The following is a 21281-nucleotide window of genomic DNA, read 5'->3' on the forward strand; positions in this document are numbered from 1 at the left end:
GAAAGGGAACTGTAATCTGTAACTGCATCGCAGTAAATGGTTTCCAGGCTGGGGAGGAAAGTGTTTCTTCATATCTGGCTATGTCAAGAGACTGATGTACTTTTTTCTTCTCTAAACACTGAGACTCTTGCTCAAATAAACAAAATTATAGGAAGATTTGGGCTGCCTGTCTCCTTTTACCTCAAGGGTCGAGGAGTGTAGGAATCACAACAGCCTCAGTTAAAGGTGTCAAATTGTGAATAATGCAGGAAATACATGGTGTGTAATTAATGAGGTGTGTACATGGTGTGTAATTACTGCCTGGTAAGGATTAATCCTGCAACTTTTCCTTATCTTGCTTTCACTATATGCTACTGCTGCTTCTCTGTTCTAAACCTGGAGCTCACCTGGTCCTGTTCCTTAGGTAACTTAATTCATTAAACTAGGAACAAGTAGCTAATAGTAATATTAAAACCACACAATGAACTACTGTCTGTTGAGTTACCAGACTGATACAGTCTGCTGAGGTCTGATATGTGCTAGAGCCAGTGCAAGGGAGAAGACAGAACTGTGCAGAAAATGAGAAGGGAAGGGACTGCTTTCAGCAGCCATGGATCTCCTTGTTTAGCTCACTGACCTCTTCAAATCAGGCAAGCCAGTTCTGGCAGGGTTGTGGACAAGGCTCTAGTCCCATGGAGCCATCTCAGGCAGAAAAGGTTTAGGAGCATCTGCAGAGCTTCATAGTTCTACAGCATCTAATCTAGCATGGTAAAACAGACAGTACAGCTGATGTGGAGAAGCAAGCTGGGTGGAACGCAGTCTGGAGTGTGATGGTTTGTGTCTTAATGTATGTACCAGTGGGATCCATTCATCATCTAAATCATAACACTGATACCTGCTACTTGAAGCTATGTTTTCTTCAGCTGTTAAATCATCTGGGTTTGGGTACTGCTCCATTCTGTGTGTCTTTGACAAGTTACCAACCAACACTGTGGGGTTTTGCCTTTTATCTGTTATGCTGGCAGAACTTAAGGTCTGCTGCCTGTTCATTTTTAAAGCATTTTTGCTTAACAACGAGTATGAAATGGAAGCTAGATAATGTTAAAAAATTTGTTTTAAAGTCTGGGTTTAGTTTTAATCTTTTTATTTCAGTGGATGGAAAAGACATCAACTGGTTCCTACATTTTTCGTAACAGCCGTGCTGAAGAAAGGGAAGCTGCCAAGCATGCAGAGGATCAGCAAAAGAAACTGGAAGCTCTGTTTGCAAAAATCCAAGCAGAATATGAAAAACATGAAGGTAGAGCTTTCATTCTTTCAGAACATGTATTAAGAACAAAAAAACATTTTGAAACAGTTTTCAGAAAAGTCTAAAGAAATTGTCAAAAACCTTCTCTGGTGATAGAGAAGCAGAGATGGAATTTTGGGTTGTTTTCTTTGTTGTTGTTTTTGTTTTGTATTGTTTCAGGGTTTTGCTTCCTGTGTATCAAGACCTTTTGGTACAAAATTTTACATGCTTATTTGCATGGCTTTGGAGCTACCTAGGAAACTTTCACCTCTTGAACATACTGGTAGCCAGGCCACTAAAAATTATCCTTGAGATGATTCTCAGGGAAATGCTACAAAATTGTAGAACTCATAATTTCATTCCCTTCAGGGACACGACACTATAAGATTTCACCCAGATGGGCACTGCTAGGATGTATCTCAGTAGACCTGAACACCAAGACTGAGCATCTTTTCCTCATGAGTAATTGCATGACTGTGCAGATACTAAGGTCAGCGGAGCTGCTCAGTGGGACAGGGACTCTGGTGACACAGGCCATGGAGAATGCTGAGTTACTGAATGGCCCTTGGTTGGCAATCCTAGGCCACAGAGACCAGGGGAAATTCTGAAGCAAGGAAGACATGCCCTTGGTAGAGGAGGAACAAGTTAGAGAACACTCAGGCAAACTGGACTTATGCAAATCTGGCTGATGATAGGATTAACTCAGAAGTACTGAAGGAGCTGACTGATGTCTGTGGGGCTGCTTTTGATCCTCTTTGAATGATCATTAGCTGATTGGTAGCAGTGCCCGGAGAGTGGAAGAAAACAAATGTGTCTGCTGTATTCAGAAAGGACAGGAGCACGCAGAAAACTACAGACCGCTCAGCTTTACCCTGATCCCTAAGATGGTGATGGAACAAATAATCCTGGGAGCTGTTAACAGGTGCATGAAGGACAAAAATGTGATTTGGAATATTCAGCAAGGATTCACTCAGGGGAAGTCATGTTTGACCAACCTGACAACGTTCTGTGATGAAATCACTGGCTTGAGCAGTGCCGTTGTCTACCTGGACTTCAGAAAGGCTTTTGACACTGTCCCTTAGGACACTGAGAGAAGCTGATGGGCTGGATGAGCAAGCAAGGCAGGTGGATTGAAAACTAACTGAACAGTAGGGCCCAGAGGGTGGTGATCAGTGGCACAAAGTGTGTCTGGAGGCCAGTAACCCCTGGTGTATGCCAGGGATGAGTACCGAGACTAGTCCTGTTGTAACAAATTTGCTAATGATCTGGAGAATGGGACCATGTAAGTATAGCAGGTTTGATGCAGAAAATTAGGACAAGTGATGGATATACTAGAGGATTGTGCTGCCATCCAGAAGGATCTTGGCAACTGGAGAAGTAGACTGACAAGAACCTCATGAAGTTCAACAAAGCAGATTGCAAATTTTGCACGTGGGGAGGAGCAGTGCCATGCACCAGTACACGCTGGGGGCCACTCATCTGAAAAGCAGCTTGGCAGAAAGAGCCCTGGGGGTCCTGGTGGACAAGCTGAGGATTGTTGCCAGAAGGTCTAAGAAGGTGATCCTTCACTTCTGTTTAGCACTGGTACAGCCATATGTGGAATGCTGTGCCCAATTCTGTGCTCCTCCCTGCAAGAGAGACATGGACACACTGGAGATATTACAGCAAAGGGTCGTGAATGTGTTTAAGGAACTGGAGCATTTGACTTAGGAATAGCTGAGAGAGCTGGGACCACTGAGTTTGGAGAAGGCTCAGGGACATCTGATCGATGTACTTAAACACCTGAAAGGACAGTGCAGAGAAGATGGAGCTAGGCTTCTGTCAGTGGTGTCCAGAGCCAAATGGGCACAACCTGGAACACAGGAAATTCTGGACATCAGGAAACACTTTCACTGTGATGTTTGACTGACAGTATTGCCCAGAGAGACTATGAAATCTCTGTCCCTGGAGATAATCAAAAGCTCACTGGACGTGGTCTTAGTCAGCCAAGGGTGACTGACAAAGGGTGGCCCTGATTGAGCAGGGGTTGGACCAGATGACCTCCAGAGGTCCCTTCCACTTCAACTATGGTCTAATGCTGTGATGGCTGACATTGTCCACCTCTGCCAGTGATTTCTAACAGTAGTTCTAGCATGGAATTCCGAGTTGAAATCAGAGATGACCTTGTAATTCTTAACTTCACTGCTATGACACCTCATGTGTTGTTTCATGTTTGGTAAACTTGTGTACACAGGAGTCTGCTGTGCTGAAGGAATTCATCAAAATTCTGGCAGCAAAATGACTTACCTAAGGAGAGGGTAATAGTTTAACGTAAGTTAATTAGCTGATGTCCTGAGGAGGCTTCGTTTGCAGGCCTGTGGTCACCTGCTGTCCCACATCTTGGTGTCTTTAAGACTTCTGCTGCATGAGAGGAAGACGAAGTGATGGGCATAAAGAAAATCTAGTCAAGTATCTGTGAAGTTTCTTGGCAGCCCATCAAATCTCCCACCCTCTCCCAAGACACTGATACTGGCTTTCCCGAAGTTTATATAATATTCTAATCTATGTTGTGTTTAAATGAATGAGATTTTTTTCTGCTTGTATTTTCCTTTAAAACTTTAAAGTGTATTGGTTGTACTCCACATAAAGGCTTTTTCTCAACAGAGAGAACGAGTAGAAGAACACCAAGATCACGGGTAGTCACAAGACAGCAGATCCATAATTTGCAAGATGGTGCAGAACTTTATGAAGCAATTCAGAATGCATCTGATCCTGGCTATATGGAGGTAACTAGATCCTACTGGGCTAATTTTTAAAAGCTTGTGGGATAATTTAAAATGTAATGACTCCTGCTAAAATTTACCATTAAATTACTCATTGGTTTTGCTGCCTTTTGGTATTTTCCACAGCATGCTTATTGCTAAATAAATTAACATTAAAAATTTTGAAAAAAACTTAATGAAGGCTTGTTGTCATTGATTAATATCGTTATCTTGGATGGCAATTTTCTCTTGGTATAAAAATCCAGGATATAGCTCAATTAAAAGTTAATGTTACTTGTAATTTTATTACTTTGCTTTGTCTTGCATATTTGAAAACTTAATGCATCTCATCAGTCTAGAGTTTCGTACACATATTCCTGCATGCTGTTTACTGAATTGTTTGAATAATTATACCATTGTCTTCATTCCCTGTTCCAGTTAAATCACAACTTTAAAGTGTCTATGCCTTTACTAATAAAGATGCAGGTGATTAGTCCCTGCCAGTTGTTAAAAATTAAATACATGCCTTGCCATTTGCAAGTGAGGATCCTTGTCTGTCATAAAGTCTTTGTGTCTTTATTTGATAAAATGGTATCCACGTCTCTGGAGCTGCATGTACAGGCATCTGGGTCTTGAAGGCTTGGTCAGAAAAGTGATGGGTTTGATGCATTTTAGTGTAAATCATTATGTCAGCTCAGAGTCAGCAGCCTGAGGAGAAATGCAACTCTTCCTTTATTCTTACAGAAATTTTTCCTAATATGTCTTCATACGAAACAGGCAAGCCTGCCTGTTTTATTAAATATTCACCTTAGTTATGCACTCTCAAGCAGGCTTCTCACTAACTGTCACATAAGAACAGTGTAGTGTAGCGCTCTGCACAGACCAGAGAGCACCTGCTGAGTACCAGGTAAGACTGCTGCCTCCTGTTGTTTTAATAGACTTCATTTCAAGTCTTAGTAGTGTCTCAGCTGGAAGTAAATTGGTTCTGACAGATGAACACTTGAGAAGGAGGCTATCTAAAAATCTTGACAGTGTTTTTTTGATTAATAAAAAAGATACTGAGTTCATTTTCTCTTGGTTGCAGGGATATCTCAATGATGACCAATTAAAAGCCTTGAAGGCTTACAGGCAGCTGATGAACGACAGAAAACAAACTCAGATGCAGGAGCAATTCAAGAAGGCTTTAGAGTCAGCAGAACAGGAAGAAAACAGTTGTTACAAGAGGGACGTGTCTGCAGTATGGAGATTATATGTGGTAGACTACAGAAGGCAACAAAAACATAAAGGTTAGTGCTTGAAAAATTATAAATTTAACTAAATGTGGTAACTGGCCAGCATAGATAGATTTGAAGAGTTTCCCAACAGTATTTTAGCTTGCATGTTAATATTTTCAGTTTGATTCTTGGTTTAGGGCTTTTGGATAGGAGGGAGTATTGTAGCTTTATTTTGTTTAAAAGCCTTCAAATTACTGAGCTTCCTGTGCTGTTGTCAGGGGCAGTACTGAGTATCTGGCGCCCGCTGCCCGACGTGTGTTCCTTGCTGAAGGAAGGCGCTCGCTACAGGATCTTCCAGCTGGCAGCGTCCCAATCCAGGGGCAGGGCAGACTCCAGCAACATCCAGTTAACAGCCACCAAGAAAACTCAGTACCTGCAGCTATCAGTAAGGGCTTTAAGTGCATAAAGGCGCCTCGTTAAAACGTGTCACACTCTGTAAGTGTGGGGAATGCTGAAATTTTGTGTTTCATCAGGTATCACAGGAGATGCTGGAACAGATTTTCTTTCCAAGAAAGGCTCTAGAATTCACCAGTTTGTTGGATCCTTCTTTTCAGCCACCATGTGCTGAAGTGGATTTAGTTGGAGTTGTAATTTCTCTTAGCAGAACAGGTATGTTGTGGACCACATTCATGTCCTCCCATTGAATAAGCACTGAATTCTTTACTTCAGAAGTCAGTTATCTTGGTGTTGTACATCTCACAGGCCTGTGAAAACCTGCTAATACAGCCCATCACAGTGACATGCTGGCAGATAAATCTGTATTTCTGAAGAAAAACTGCTTATTAGCTGCTTATTAGCTCAGGAAGATAGTAAGGCAGGATCTAAGTTCAAAAGCAGCTTATATTTCAATATTTTTATATTTTCATTTTTTCCATAAATGGTGGGCGTAAGTTCTCACATCTGTGTCAGCATCTGCAGAAACGCCATTGTGCATGTACATGAACTCCCTCTTTTGGGTACAGTGTCATGGAATGAGTGGAATTCAGGCACTCGATCTCATGGATAGGGAGAGGTGGATAATCTGGAAAAAAAGGAAAAGTTCCATAGGAGTATTGTTTTTAAAGACAGACTTTGGGTTGTTTTCTGTAATCAGTAGCGAGCTGCTGTAGAATATGAAAGAAGCATGAGATACCTGTCACCATGCAGATGGGCTGCCATGTAGCTCTTTCAAGATGTGGTGGGTTTTTTTGAGTAGATCCAAATCACAGTGCCTTTACTTAAAGAGATGTAAAGGTTTAATTCAGACTTTTTTTTCCTGCTTTTAGGTTTTACTACTGTGGTGTACTTATCTGATGAGAGCTATAATTTAGTGGCAATAAAGATCTGGACAGATCTCAGACACTTGGCTATTGAAGATGTAGTTGTCCGCTGCTCACTCATTTCTGCAAGCAACCTTCAGTGGCAGTCTGAATTCAGATCAGAAATTCCCGTGCTGTTGGCTGGAGATCTTTCTTTATTCTCAGCCAGTCCAAAGGAATGCTATCTTCAAGAGAAGGTTAATGAACTGAGAAGTGTGATAGAGGTAAACCTGTAGAAGTGTTGTTTGATGGTTTATTTTAGTTACTGCTGTGTTACACCATTCACCAAAAAGTCTGTTAGTACTGATAAATCTTTAAAGCAAGTAATGCAAATAATGCTGAATTTGGGGTAAGATGTTAATGGAATTTTCCTGGAGGATTGAATGTCTTGACTTTTTTTTTTCCCCCCCCCAACTCATCCAGCACTGTCTTTAGGACGTGCCACAGAATCTCTGGCTGGTGAAAGATCTTGTACCTGTCAATAGGGACTCTGCCATGGACAGAAAGTGCAGCAGTCTTCTATGTTGTTGGTTTGAGATAAAATTCCAGTGGGATAAGGATGAGAAAAGAAAGTCTTAAACATAGTGTGTATAGTCCTTACATAGTTTGAAAGCCAACTATTCTGCATTGCAAACTCTGTTCTCCCTTACAGAACGTGGCCTCCTTTTGCTCTGATGCAGAAAGTAAACTGATGAATCTGCTACAAAGAAATCTCTTGCTTACACCCAGTGTAACTAAAAGATGGGGCTTGGAAAGCCCCTCTCCTTCCTGCAGCTATGCAGAGGATAAAAGTTTGGTAAGCTTCTGGTAATTAATGCTGTGTTTGTACTGGCAGTACATGCAGTAAGGATTTAAGGAAGTGTTACAGCTGTGGTGAATGGTCTCACTTCTCAGTCCACTTCATCCAGTCTTTTCAGGGCAGTGCAAACTGATTAGAAGCTTTCTCTGTGTGTGAGTTTAGGATTATTCCCCAGGAGGAACTATAAAATAGATTATCCTTCCTCCAAACAATATGTGAAAACTTCCCCTGTGGCCTGTGTTTCTGCAGCATACTTTAAGTATTTTGAATTTATATAAGTAAAATGAATCATCCTTTCTTTATAGATGATTTATTGCTTCTTTGGTCCCTCTGTGAAAATTATCCATTGTGAATGTCACAGAAGGAAAAACCTTGATCTGTACATTCTTATTTCAAGGCATTCTGTAGTTCTTACCTTAGTTGAAAGAATTTACTTCCTGGTCTTTTTCTAGCTATTGTTTACTATTTCTAGGATTTAAAAGGAAAGCTTTACATCACCTAGTAAATGTATTTTAGCAGTCTTGACAAAAATTGATTTAAATAGTACTCAAGTTTCCCATGAAAGCTGCTGGTGGTGAGTTCCTTCTGACGTGGAGTACTGAGCACAGTCAGAATAAAAATTTTTCCTGCCATGAGTTGCAAGGGAGGTGGAAACACCCTGGTGTGGTATCAGTTCCTGGGGACTCAGTTTAAGCTTATAAGGCATCCTTTTCTATTTCAGAGGGAGGGTTAATGTTTAATGCTGAAGGTTTAGTTTATATATTTTATAGACTAACGAGGTTATATTTTTATAGTTTATTAAATACATTAATTGTCTTTATGAGTATTCTCAAGTCTGTGTTGGAAAGGCTTGCTATGGAGCATGTGTCATGTGTGTACTGTTACCTTCAAAATTTTTGGTCTATGTTCTATCCTGGTTTTTCTCCAATTTTTTTCCTCCTTTTTACTTATTTAACCAACCATGTGCAGAGGACATAGCCAAGGCAATAGAAGACTTATGAGTGCTTTAATTTCTTACCATCTGGTATAGCAAAATTCCCATACATATTGCTTAGCTCTAAGAAACAAAATGTAAATGTACAGGTAAACAGTGATTTATTGGTCATCAGCACTTGGAAGAATAACATTAGTCACCATCAGGAGATACCAAACTAAACTTAAATGGAATATGAATGATGATTTAGTGTTTTTGGGGGAGGAGGGGGGGTGTCCTCCATTTTTTGGCAGTCATTGAGGAAGTTCATTAAACAGAAAATTCTGTTCAACGTAAAACTTCTCTTTTTACCCAGATCTCTTCTAGAATTGAAATGAAGCATCCAAGCCCTTTGTCCACTAGCACACCAAATATGAGAATTGTCATGCCAGGGTCAGCAAAAACACCTTCCCCTGCTACAGTTACTGAAGACTATCTCAAAACCAGCAAAAAGAGAAAAGCTATGGACTTCCTCAGTTGCATACCTGCCCCTCCACCACTGACACCAATATGTTCGGTAATTTCTCCATCTGTTAAAAGAGCATTTCAGCCTCCACGAAGTTTGGGTGTACAGCACAGCAGGTCACCTAAAGAGACAGATCGGAGTATTGGCCGTGTCACCTCTTGCAGGAAAATGAGAGAAACTGTCCATCTTCCTGAGAATGACCTGGTTGCTGATGAAGAACTGGCAATGATTAATACCCAAGCACTTGTGAATAATTTACCTGAAGAAAAGAAGATGGATTATGTAAATGAAAACAGCAGTGCGACAGCTACTACTTTATCTGATGATCTTTCATCCAGAAATAGTTCCAGGTCTACTGGGGAAGCAAATACCTCATCAAAAGCTGTTCTGAAGTAACTGAGGCTCTTAGGAAGAACCCAAAGGAACCTGAGGACCAGCCCACAGACAGACCAAAATCCCAAAAATGCTGCTAATGTACGTGTACAGTATTGTATATATTTCAAATTCAAATTATTTTTACACTTTGTACATTAAAACTTGATTGTATTTAATAAAGTTCTATTACACAAACAGCCTCATTAAATAACGCTTCATTTGCAAAATAGTTTAAAGTTTAGTATGTAAACACTTCTCACAAAGATGTATTGTACAATAGCATCAGTGTGGCTGAGCGTTTGATGACATTTTGTAAAGCCATTGATTCTGTGTTCTTATATTAGAGCAGGATCTTTATTTCATGCTAAAGCCATCAGTTTTGTTACCCTCTGCAACATCAGAATAGTTGTTCGGCTGTCCAAAGTGGCACAAGGCATAATAAAGAATTCTCTTATTTTCACCAAACACAACACTTTAATTCTGAAATGGCACTCTGCTATTTTGGCACAGTTCTTGTACTTTTCTCCTCAGACTTTCCATATAGCACTAAAAGAGATTTGAAGGACAGCTATGATCATTTGAGTCGCAGCAAAATGCCCTGCAGAGTTACTTTTCAATATCTCCTTGGTCTGTGTTCTGTTCAGAGCTGCTCCTGTAGCCCTGTTCCCATTTAGGAGTTAACACACCCGAGCCTAACACTAATGTTTCATTTTAGGAGCCTCTCCATCTTGTGATCAGTCAACTCCCATGTCTTGGCAAGATGAGGAGCTCAGTTTGCTCTGTGGACGTGTTTTGCTTCCAGGCTGGAGAAGCTGTTTGTGTGTGACACCAGCATGAATCCAGTCAGCAGAGAGAAGGAACAGCATCAAATCTTGCTACAGTCTGCTGAGCTACTTTTGCCATCATTCACTTTGCCTCTGAAAGTTACAATAATGCTGCAGGCAAGGCAGTAGATATAAAAAGTTTATACTGTCAGATATAAAGCATTAAAATGGCAAGAAATGCCAATTGTATGGGGAAAGAATTGGCCACAATGGCCTTAAGACAGGAATAAGTTAGGAATGTTTATTGCTAGCATCAGACTGTGATGCAGGAAAAAACCATCCAAAATGTGGCATGTGGTAGAGCCAGTACATGTTACATATGCCTGGATGGATTTTCACGGAGGAAGAGGGATGAGAGGGAGTACGGTTTGTGCTGGGTACCGTGCTCTTACAGTGCTCCTGTAGAGCTGTGAGATCACAGTCCAATGCCATTAAAAGATTTGTAAGAAATAAAAGTAATTTAGATATGTAGTAGAAAAACACAAGAATAAACAGTTTAGAAAAAAATGTAAAACTAGAGACTCTTGTACCCTGATAACTAAGACACCGAGGAATGCACTTCTTCAGTTAAATGTCACATTTGTGCGTGCCGTGCCAGGTCTCCTCCTGGAGAAGGCAGAAGGGTGGGTGCCATAAGCTGCACTTGCTCTACTGTAGCTTCCCTCATCCCTGCTTGGTTTTTCAGACCGGAGAACACTGTGGAAGGTGACATTGTGCTCGTATTGTTCCTTCATCCGTTGTATCTTTTCCCGGGGGACACAATGAATATTTCTCCTGTAAAGTCAACAGTAACAGAAAATACAAATATTTAGCTGCCTGTGTATGAGAGGTTATCTTCAGTTTGCTAAAGTTCCTGCTTGGTTCAGCATAATGGTTCAAGTCTCCACTGATCTCTTTCTGGCCTTTTTTTTTTTAAATTACTGGTCACTTCCACCAACTTCTTAGAAATATTATTGTTACTGCTGAAAATGTAACACCATTATTTTTGGGAGGCAGACAGGACATAGGAAGTTGACAAATGTCCAAAATAAGAGTTGTGTAGAAGACCTGTGCAGTATTTTATACGAGTGTTGCTGTGTTTTAGCACTAACAGCTTGTTGGCCCCAGTGAGCTTTGTATAACTGGAGATTTGCGGCCAAAGGCTGCAGCCAGCCCAGACACTGACGCAACAGCCAGGAGAGAGGTCACAAACTGCTGCTGATTTGAGAGCAAGTAGGGAACCATCACACATGACATGGCTCAGGCTCCAGGGTAGACTCCTAAATGACAATTTTGAGAGGGAGGGGAACACAATGCTCAAATGTGCAGGGCTTTCTGGATAGAAAGAAGCCAGAGTAGCACCAGCCACGATCTCTCCACAATTTAGCAGGACTTGTCTTCCCAAAGCCCACCAGGAATTTCTGTTTGTGAGTTTGCAAACCCTCTATATCTTTGGGTTTGCCATTTAGTGCTATTAAGGCGCAGCTTGTGCCCTCGTGAGTGTCTGTGAATGAGCTTTACAATGCTGCTGTGAAAAGTCAATGTGTGTCAAGTATTTAATAAAGTGCAACTTACTGAGTAGCTCTGCCTACAGTGAATGATCAGACTGTGCCCCTGCAGTGCTCCCCTACCAATGACTGGTGCTGCTGAGGCCAGAGCTGGGTGTCCTCACCTGTCCCCAGCCCTGAGCCATCATCTGCCACGAGCCTCCCCCTGCAGCCATGAGCGCTCTGGGCCTTGGCCCTCTGCCATTTGTGTCCATCACACATGGACAGGAGCAGCATTAATTTCTGACTAGAACTCCTGGCTTGTAGAAAATAAATCCATCCATTGCAATGAAGTGCTCATGCCTTGTTTTCTTGCACTAACCAGTTAGCATATTTTATCTTCTGGATTTGGTAGCTGGGAGAACACTTTTCCCTGTAACTCACAGCAGGCTGGCTAAAAGCTAGGAAGTCAGCCTGCAAGAATTTTTCCAGTGACTACAGCCATTAACCCTGCAGTCACTGGTCAACATTCTTAGAGCCACATTCAGCTGCCTCCCCATCCTACCATTCTGTGCAGAGTGAATACATTCTTTATATTCCTTTAGTGTGTGCGTGTTAAGATCTTTACAAAGATCCTCTAGAACCCCATTTCTTACCCACCTACATTTCTTGATGTACCATCCATGCCGCAGCAGGACAGCATCTATCATGGCTAGATTCTTAAGGACAGAAGTCTGGATGTTGTCTGTAATGCTTAGATTCAGGTTTGTGCCCAAACAAAAAAAACCTGCTGCTTAAAATACAGAATGAAAATCAAGGCTCCTGCCCTATCAAGCTTGCAGCACAAAAACATCAGGGCTTGTTGCTTTTTCTACTTCCTGACTCACTTCAGGCTCTTTCAGGGCTGAATTCACTACAGACCAGGTACTCAGTAATGGAAATTTTCCACAACAATCCTTCTGTTGTCATTTACCAGGCTACACGCTTCCTTATATGAAGAGGAAGAAGGCTGACCTTCTCAGAGCATGTCAACAAAGTAAGAAGCTGTCTGCTCCAGCAAAGAGAAAACTATGTACCTTGTCAGTTCTTGAACATTGAACTTCCAGGGTGTATCCGGTTCTTGGAATGTAACTTCATATCTATTTTCATGTGCCTAAAGGACACAAAGGTGACATTATGAAACTGCACTAAAAGAATTGCCAGCTCTCCTAGAACTCCTGACAAGAGACACCAATGCGTCTTCAAAGACCTCTGTATGGTGTGTTTTTTCACAAGTCATGAACTACAATTATAAATCACAGCTTGATATATTTGTTAACAAACAGTTTGGGAACTGTTCAATTCATATCACTACTGGGGAAGAGTTTGATGTCCTCATCATCAAGAAACAGCAGGGCAGCTTCAAAGGTCATTAATCTTTTCAAGTCATTTTGCCTTCACTGAGTTGCAAAGCTGACCAACTAAAAACTACATCGGCAACTCTGCCCCTACTTCATCACAATATCCATCCTTAACTATAATCAGAGAACTACAGGGAAAAGTAAATATTTTTGGCCATGTAAAGAACCTTTTCAGTCAGATCACCTTGCAGATGTCATAGCTAGGCACATAAAATAAATCGGAGCTTTCCCTACCATCATCACATACGGCTTCATTTCCCAAGCATGGATGTTGGTATTATCAATAATAATCGGGCTTTTCCCATTCTTCATTGCTTTGCGTGCTGCAATGTAACACATTAAGTAAAGCTAAAATATATTAAATAACAGAGCCAGGCCTTACTAGCCCTAAAATGTCCTTTCTTTGCCCACTGCTCGCACCCTTGGTTCCCCACCAGACCTGGGCTTGCAGCTACCATTCAAATGGGAGCCGAGGTCAGGGCCCAGCAGCTCTCCTGGAAGGGGTGGTGAAGCCTCTGGCTGATCTGAAGCTCTTACAGAACAACAGCCTTACAACAGCTGGAATGGAATGGAAATAACTGCCATTTGCAGGAGATCCCTATTACATGATCCCAAAGTTATGTTCACCATTGTTACAAATTCCTTCGGAGCACAGCCACAAAAGCATTGTACAGCAGTAGAGACCTGGCTTGTTTAATTCTCAAACTTAAACTCAGCCTTCAAGTTTTCTTCCTGTCCATCATTACATTCCCACCCCCTTCCAGGTCAGGACAGACGTAAGAAGTTAAAGGCAAAGGCTGCTATACTGCAGGGAGCAGCTGCTGGGCTTGTGTCTGAAGGGTATCAAGATCCAGCAGTGCTTCCTCTAAAATAACATTAACCAACCTCCAAAATGTTTTAATTTACAAATTTCCCCTTTATAACTCAGAAGAAATCAAATCAGAAGTGGTAAATGTATTTTCTTAGCCAATGCCCCATGAACTGCAGTGTATGACACCACCTTGAGATATTTTATTTTGGGGGCTAAGTTTAAAGACAGCCTGAAATGCAAAACTATTTTGCACAGCCCTTGGATGGAGTTTAGTCACCTCTTTTCTGGTTCCACTTGTGTGCATCCTCCAGGAAGTCAGGCTCAAAGATGTAGACACCATTTTCAACAAAGAAGTCATCAGTACTAAGGACGACAGCACTGGGGTGGTCACGTTTCAGCTGTCTGCAGGGGGAAAAAAAAAAAAAAAAAAAAAAAAAAGATGAAAGGATTAGTGCCTGGTCACACCCTTTAAGAGAGACCATTAAATCATGAGCTGTTTGAGTGCTCTGCAAATACACACAGTGCTTCATTTGAAAAATCCCAATTTAAAGGATCTGGAAGTACTGCAATCGGTAGATGGACACGTAGTAAGAATGGAACGGAGCTTGAAGGCGTGGCCTTGATTTCTTTAATTCAACAGAGAAATCTACACTGGACTACCAACATCCAAGTCTTTAATCCTATTAATATATACAGCTCTCCTTTTGAGTTATCTGAGAAAGCAGGATTGTAAAGAGAAGGAAACAAAAAAGCAACCCAAACCTCCTTATTCAGGTATGGAAATTGGTGTCAGAAGACAATTTGACAATGGGAATTTTGCTACAGAGATTTCTGAAGACAAGGAGGAAGGATTGGTCATTTCGTAAGGATGGTCCCGAGAACCATCAGTTTGGTTTGGGGGGCTTTTTTGGCTACAAAGCAGGTAGCACTTTTTTAAAATTTTAATTTGCAAACAAGTATCTGAGTGGTAAGTCAATATTTTGTGTTATTTTATGCAATTTTATGGTTCTTATCACTTGTCCCTGTTCTACTTAATCCTCCTCTTATAGAGTTGAGTAGTTTTTATATCTTCAGCTTTTAAACAAATTTGATAAACAAATCTGAGATTATAAAAAATATTTTATAGACAAATTTGCAGATCCATGAAGCAGACTGCTGTGGTGCAATGCCACTTCCCTTCACAGGGTATGTGTCCCCCAGCAGTGCTCCTGCAGGCCGGGGATGCCATGGGGAGCAGATGTGCGTCCTGCTAGACACTGACCAGCTGCCTCACAGGCAGCCACTGGCTCTTGGAGGTGGAAGGAGGTTTAAATATGAAGCATGCCTCTGCCAGTCCTTAGAGACCACTAAAAGAAACAAAAACCCCCAACTCTTAGTGTATGACTGTGTTCTGGGTTATTTGTGGATAACCCAGAATTTTTTGTGTCCACAAACAGAATTGTCCCTTTTTCTTTCAGTCAGAGAAGAGCTGGGGGAGGAGGGAGTCTCTGCAAGAAGTCAGGGAGAACCCACGGCATCATCTCTCTATTTCCTGTCTCCCTAAGGCACAGAATGTCTTGGGAAAAGAAAGAAAGGTCAACCCAGAAACCCTGTGTCTCTCAGACATGAATGCTGCTGCCCTGCTCTCTCACATCACCCATGGTCTCCAGCCCCTGTGACCCATTTCAGCTTTCCTAATAAAACGCTTCTCCTTCCATCCCCACAAGCTGCAAAATAACCATTTCTCAGTGTCTTATCTACATGGGCAAGAACAAGGGAAAAGCTGTCTCCAGGTTATCAGCAGAAGAACAGGCACCCAGACAGAAAAACCTTAATTCTGTCATCCAGCTCTGTTCCAACCATTTGCTTACCACTTGCACCATAATCTGTCTGCAAGCAGCAGCTCTTCATTAGGACTGCAGGGTGCATTTAGCTGAATAAAGGTCAGCTTCTGACTTTGCTCTGTCTCCACTGTAACTTCTACCATTTGCTGATTAATTAATATTATTTTGTGGTGGGGTCCACCCCGGCGAGCAGCGACCCAGTGCTGATGGAGCCAGGACTGGGCCGTACCCCCTGTCATGCACCATTCAGCACCCACCTGTCCTTGTATTCTAGCCCTAAAGGGATGCTTTAGTCACAAAATTACTGCTGGGCAAGCTGATTTAAGAAAAGTCATGTTTTAAACTGTTAGCAAACAGTAAAATTTTGTTGCTGTAATTTTGGCCTCAGGCAAAAAAATTCTTATAATGAAAAGCAGAGCAGCACCTAATGCTTATCCGGTTACTGCTAGGGATTACCTGATATAGTCCAGTCTCCCCATGATTCAACACCTCACCTTTCCCACTGCTTTAATCATTGCAATTTCTTTTCTAAAAAATTCAACTGCTAAAATATGTGTTGTCCCTTTTGCTACTAATAGGCACATAAAATTGTACACAATAATAAAAGATCTCAAGACTATTTTTTTTCCTTGTTCAGTTTTTTTTCAAATGTTCGTAACCAGGGCAAATGTAAAAATCCATTTTCTTAGCACATACCTTACAGAATTTTCAACATTCAGAGCTTTGATATTAACCCTTAAGCAATCTAAACTGTAGGTGATTATCTGTAAGCTCAGTCTATGGTCCTCACATCAATAATTAAAGTAGATAAAACTTGTGCTTCAAAGGCGGAAAAATATGGGAAGAAACAGGCTGAGAGCTATGAATTACTGTCACATTCACTATATTCATACCAAATTAATAGCTTCTGCTAACAGCAACATGAGAAAACATGAAATGGGAAAAAGATGGTTTACCTTCTGTTTGTTTCGCTGGTTTTAACTTTCAGCTTTCCCAAACAACCAAACTGTTGCTGCAGTTTACAGCTGTTTTCTGTAATCCCTTCCATATTGCCCACAAAGCTGACAAAACTCCTATTTCTTCTCTCCCTTATCACTCCGAAGGGCACCAAGAACTCCTGTGTGCATTCCTTACGAAATGGGCCTTTCACAATCTTCACAGGACCTCAGGCTGGTTTAGAAGAAAGGTCCTGCATAATCACATCAGGCTCTTAATCACTGTAAGCAATCAAAATGCCTGTAGTTTAGAAAAGTACACACCAGCTATGCAAAATGAATACATCTTGAACTGCTCTGTAAGAAGAAAATTACCCACTTCTGGTAGATCAGTAAGTGTAAAGCTTACTAAGGAGGAAAAGAAAAATGCAATCTCTTTGCAAGATCAAAGGACACATAGGAGCTACGTCTGCATTTTTTAAAGAAGCCACTGAACTGGAAGCACTGCATTGTGACAGGCAGCACGTGGGAAAGGTTCAGTATTAGTTTGGATAGCCACTGCAAGAGGAAGAGATGTAGCACATCTCCAGTGGATATGGTACCTCCTTCCTCTTGTAGAGGGGTGAGGAGGAAAGGGTTTGAGGAGATTTACTTTAAGCAGAGGAAACATCCCCCATTCTTTCTTATCCTTTGTAGTTTCTGGAACAGCAGCAAACCTTTCTTTAGCAAAGGATTGAGCATAATGCATTTCGTATCCACAGGTTATCATACTTTCCCATCAGAAAACTTGAAAATAAATTCATTTCTGAGAGTAGATTGGAAGAAACCTTTTCAGTGCTCAGAAGGCCACAGGACGGTGCATCAGAGACCAGCACACGCATGCACTGGCACCACACGCAACCACTCGCCCCGGCCACTCTTGCCAAGTGTTGCACGGCATTTAAGAGGTGTCTGAGAGCCTTTCCTTCAGCAGGAAAGCAGGACTGTGAGATGTGCAGCACATGCCCAGCGCTTGCCACTGCCTGTTGTGTCTGCGCAGCTCCCGGTGCCCGCGGAGCAGGCGGCAGGGCACAGCCGTGCCTGTGCCCCCGCGCTCTGTCCCCTAAAGCACCGGCCTGGGGCCGTGCCGCGTTCCACCAACCACGCAGGACACTCACCTGAACTCACCCGAAGCGGTTTCACGCAAAGGTGAAGGTCTGCAGTGCACGCAAAGGTGAAGGTCTGCAGTGCACGCAAAGGTGAAGGTTTGCAGCGCAACGCTGCCCGGAGGCCGGCGCTGCAGAGCTGAAGTCCACGAACCCTTCAGAGCTGCGGGTCTGCAGCAGGGCCGGCTGCTGCTAACGCCGGGAACAGCCGGCCCAGGACTGGAGGTGCCGGGATAAACCGGGCAACAGCAGCAGAGAGAGCTGGAGAAGACACAGGCTGTGCCAAGCAGCGGTGCCTCAGTGCCAGTGCACTCTCTCCCCTCCTGTTCTGAAAGATTACTCCCTCTGCGCTTCACAAGGGAGCACAAGAACAAGCTCATTTCGAGCAATAAATCAACAGCTGTGGCTGAAAAGTTACAAGTTTGATCATGCCCAGCCGACAGCGCTTGAGTTACGCTGTTAAGATAGAGGGCTGGGTGTGAGTTGAGCAGCACAGCACTGTGCTGTTGAAGGGCTGGAAATGCAGTGACTGTGCAATGCACACTGTGCTGGGGAAGCACGTATGAGCTTGTACGTGGCTCACTTAAATTTTGGAGGCATCTTTAGAATTAGAGCTGCCACTGCACCTCAGATAACCTTTTTCTTAGCTGTTGGCTCAGTGTGATCACAAAACCTGCACCGTGAAGTCAAGCACAATGTGTTCAGGAGAAGCAAGTCCAACACGCCTGATGGACGCCGATGGAGATGTGACTCCCAGCTGCCCCTTCTCCTTCACACTTCCATGACATTCGGTGAATTGGTTAAAGCTGGGGCCACCAAAAAATGTGGTTCAGGGTGAAGCTGCTGGAAAGGTGTGAAGCTTGGTGGTGAGCAGACCAACTCCTCGTCCTGGCTTGACTACCCAATATACCAACATGTGGGTCCTTCCCTGTCTTTATCAGAAACCAAAAACCAGACCTGAACTGATCCGTGCCAATGTAAGGCTGCTCTGAACCAGATGCAACCAGGATGAGGAAGTAATTTTAACAAAAACGCCGTAACTTAAGCTTACAAAGTTGTATCCAAACTCTGCTGAGTGACACTGGAAGGTCAGGGAAACAAGCCATGGATCTAAAGTTGTCCCTAGGACTGTGTGATGGATGGAAAAGGGGCCTTTTGACTAGAATTATCACTGGGTTGCTGTATCACCAATGATAACATTCTTGGTTTGTGACTCACGAGCACTGTAAAGATGTAGAGGTTGTGACAGAAATTCAGAAATACTGGCTGATATGCAGAATAAACGAATGTATATGTGAATGAAAGCACAGAGTAAAGGCTGGAACAATGGTACCCGCTGATAGCCAAGATCATTAACAGCAATAAAACTGGGACAGGTGCTGTTTACACCCCCAAGGCCAGCACTCAGCTGAGGCCCAGCACTGGTGCCCTGCCACAGGAAAGCCCATGCTCTGAGAGCAGGAGGATGGCCAGTGGGTCACACCATCCTCTCCAAACCTGCCTCCTCCCTCTTGTTCCAAGAGCGGCAGTGGATGAGGACACCGAAAATGGGAAAATTAATATAATGGGGGAAAAACCCCACCTAAGATTCATAGAGCAGCAAGTATGCAGAATTCACAGGCAAATAAATGGCAGCATAGGAGCTGCTGGCTGGAGATGCCACAGCAGACCTGGCCAAAACCCACCCTGTCACCACCAAGAGAGAGCAACCCAACAGAGAAAGTGAGCATGGGACAGCTGGGACAGCTGGTCCTTGTCTGCTCTGATTTCAAAAAGACCACCTGTGCACATGCATCTTGATGCTTGCAAGTATTAAGCTGCGGTATTGTGAGTGAATAAAATCTGAGAAAATGAACTTGAATTTATAAAATGAGTTTACAGAATACTTTTGCAAATAAAGCACCTTCCTCCTCCAGTGGGATCTTGCACTGAGATCTGTTGGGGTCATTTTTTGCAAACTTTCCCTTGTGCGGCGCACAGTGCTTACCAAAGCCAAAAGGTATGCAGTGTGGGAAAAGCAAAAGAATTCTCTTGGTACAGTCCTTCACAATCTGGACAGGGCTAAGGAGAGGTACTAAATGCTGCCTTTTGATCTGTGTGCTGCTGAACAGCTGAACACAATGATGTGATTAACAGGGGCTACAAACACTAAGATACTCAAACGTTCATCTCACAGAGGACTACTACAACAATACTTACAACAGATTTAGTAAATATGTCATTAACAATTTACCTTGTGTTTTGACCTAGAAAGTAGAGGTGAGTACAGTTCCTTGCACTGCCCGAGAATATGCCCCCAAATCTTTATGTTCTTACCGTGCTATAAGACCAAATCCCCCTGAAAGAGCAGGCCTACACTTACACAGCCTCTTAAGGGAGAGAGGTGTATTTTGGGTGTGAGCAAAACACAGCATTTAGCAATTCATAAAATAACTTCGTTTACCAAAGTGCAGTGAGGCAGAAGGCCCAGTGGGACAGGGAAGTGTTGTACTGAGAAGAGGAAACTGTAGATGAACCCAGTGCAGCACGCAGATTTCTGCTGCCACCTCTCACAGCAGAGCCCTTCCTGTGGCAGCCCATGATCCCAGCACGGGTTCCTCAGCCCAGCAGAGTAAGAAGACAGGGAACTTTCCTCTTTTGATAGAGAGCTGCACAATATCAGACCATGAGATTTTGTGATACCAAACTACAGCTGCACGGTCACACCGACTGCAGTGCTGCTTCCCAGCACTCCCCACTGTGTTTTTCCACCTGTTTACGATCAGCCTTTGAGCTGTTGGAGAGTGGAGTGGTCTCCTCTGCTTATTTTATATACACTGCTAAAGCTCTAACCAGGAGGGTAGGACATTACAAAAACAGAAGTCAGAGTTGTCAATCTTTAGTCAGAGAGAGGAATATTTTTTCCGTGTTTGTGATTAAACACACAGAAAAGAAAAGAAAAGAAAAGAAAAGAAAAGAACACAAAACCAAACCAAATTTTTTAAATAAATAAATAAATAAATAAATAAAAGAAAAGAAAAGAAAAGAAAAAAGAAAACCACCACCGATCTGGCTCCTTTGAGCAAAGGAACAAGTACCGCCTTGGTCGGGGTGATCACCAGAAGCATCCCTGCAGGTACCGCTCGCTGGGAACAGGAGCTTGCACAGTCCCTCGTCCAGGACACCCAGACACGGCCACAGGTGCCCGGGACAGCGCAGTCTGGAGCGGGCCGGGAGCCGAGGGGGCTCCGGGCGGCTGCGATCGGCCAAGGTTCCCGCTCGGCTCCCGCTCCCCCCAGCCCAGCCCAGCCCAGCCCCGGCGGGTCTGCAGCGAGAGCCGTGCGCGCACACGGGCTCCCGAAGCGCTGTCCCGGGGCCGGGACACGCTTACCTGGCCAGGGTGCTCTTGCCGGCGCCGGGCAGCCCCCGCAGCAGCACCAGCCTGCCGCCGCCGCCGCCCCGCGGGGGCCCCAGGCTCAGCCCCCCCAGGGCCTGCAGCAGCCGCTCGTCCACCACGGCGGCGGGGCCGGGCGCGGCGGGGCGCGGGGTCGGGGCCGGCCCGGGATGGGGAGCCCGGGGCAGCCGCCCCGCAGCTCGGCCCCGGCCCCCGCCCCGACCCCGGCCCCCGCCCCGACCCCGGCCCCGCGTCCCTCGGCCCCCGCGGGCGGGGCCGGGCGGGAGCGCTCGTCCCTCCATGTCCCGAGCGGC

General features: G+C 43.6%; 2 protein-coding genes across 7 annotated transcripts in view; one reads left to right on the plus strand and one right to left on the minus strand.

The window, feature by feature from the left end:
• Nucleotides 1-9211, plus strand: part of BRCA2 (BRCA2 DNA repair associated) — a 34341-nt gene extending 25130 nt beyond the window's left edge. For 5 of the 6 annotated variants that reach the window (XM_058419475.1, XM_058419476.1, XM_058419477.1 and 2 more), the window contains 8 exons: nt 1132-1276; nt 3908-4029; nt 5090-5291; nt 5498-5664; nt 5753-5888; nt 6545-6801; nt 7230-7373; nt 8666-9211. In XM_058419475.1, coding sequence (XP_058275458.1) covers nt 1132-1276; nt 3908-4029; nt 5090-5291; nt 5498-5664; nt 5753-5888; nt 6545-6801; nt 7230-7373; nt 8666-9211 — 1719 coding nt within the window. Of the gene's footprint in view, nt 1-1131; nt 1282-3907; nt 4030-5089; nt 5292-5497; nt 5665-5752; nt 5889-6544; nt 6802-7229; nt 7374-8665 lie in introns of those variants that run through there. The other variant, XM_058419480.1, reaches the window with a different exon arrangement.
• A 1340-nt stretch (nt 9212-10551) lies between these two features.
• Nucleotides 10552-21269, minus strand: N4BP2L1 (NEDD4 binding protein 2 like 1). The gene is made up of 5 exons (XM_040056862.2): nt 20965-21269; nt 13969-14093; nt 13115-13203; nt 12557-12633; nt 10552-10788 (listed from the first exon to the last, which is right to left on the minus strand). The coding sequence occupies exons 1-5, from the start codon at nt 21267-21269 to the stop codon at nt 10578-10580; spliced, it is 807 nt and encodes a 268-aa protein (XP_039912796.1). The 3' UTR covers nt 10552-10577.
• Nucleotides 21270-21281: the final 12 nt, after the last annotated feature.

The sequence above is a fragment of the Hirundo rustica genome, chromosome 2 (assembly GCF_015227805.2).
Source record: "Hirundo rustica isolate bHirRus1 chromosome 2, bHirRus1.pri.v3, whole genome shotgun sequence".
Classification (NCBI taxonomy): Eukaryota; Metazoa; Chordata; class Aves; order Passeriformes; family Hirundinidae; genus Hirundo; species Hirundo rustica.

Bases quoted from the DNA above. Each gene is read 5' to 3' on its own strand.
- N4BP2L1 (XM_040056862.2), bottom strand. From the start codon at position 21,269: ATGGAGGGACGAGCGCTCCCGCCCGGCCCCGCCCGCGGGGGCCGAGGG. The intron at 14,094-20,964 runs GTAAGCGTGTCC...TTCCCCCTGCAG, and splicing joins GGCAAGAGCACCCTGGCCAG to ACAGCTGAAACGTGACCACC. The intron at 13,204-13,968 runs GTGACTAAACTC...GTTACATTGCAG, and splicing joins CAAGTGGAACCAGAAAAGAG to CACGCAAAGCAATGAAGAAT.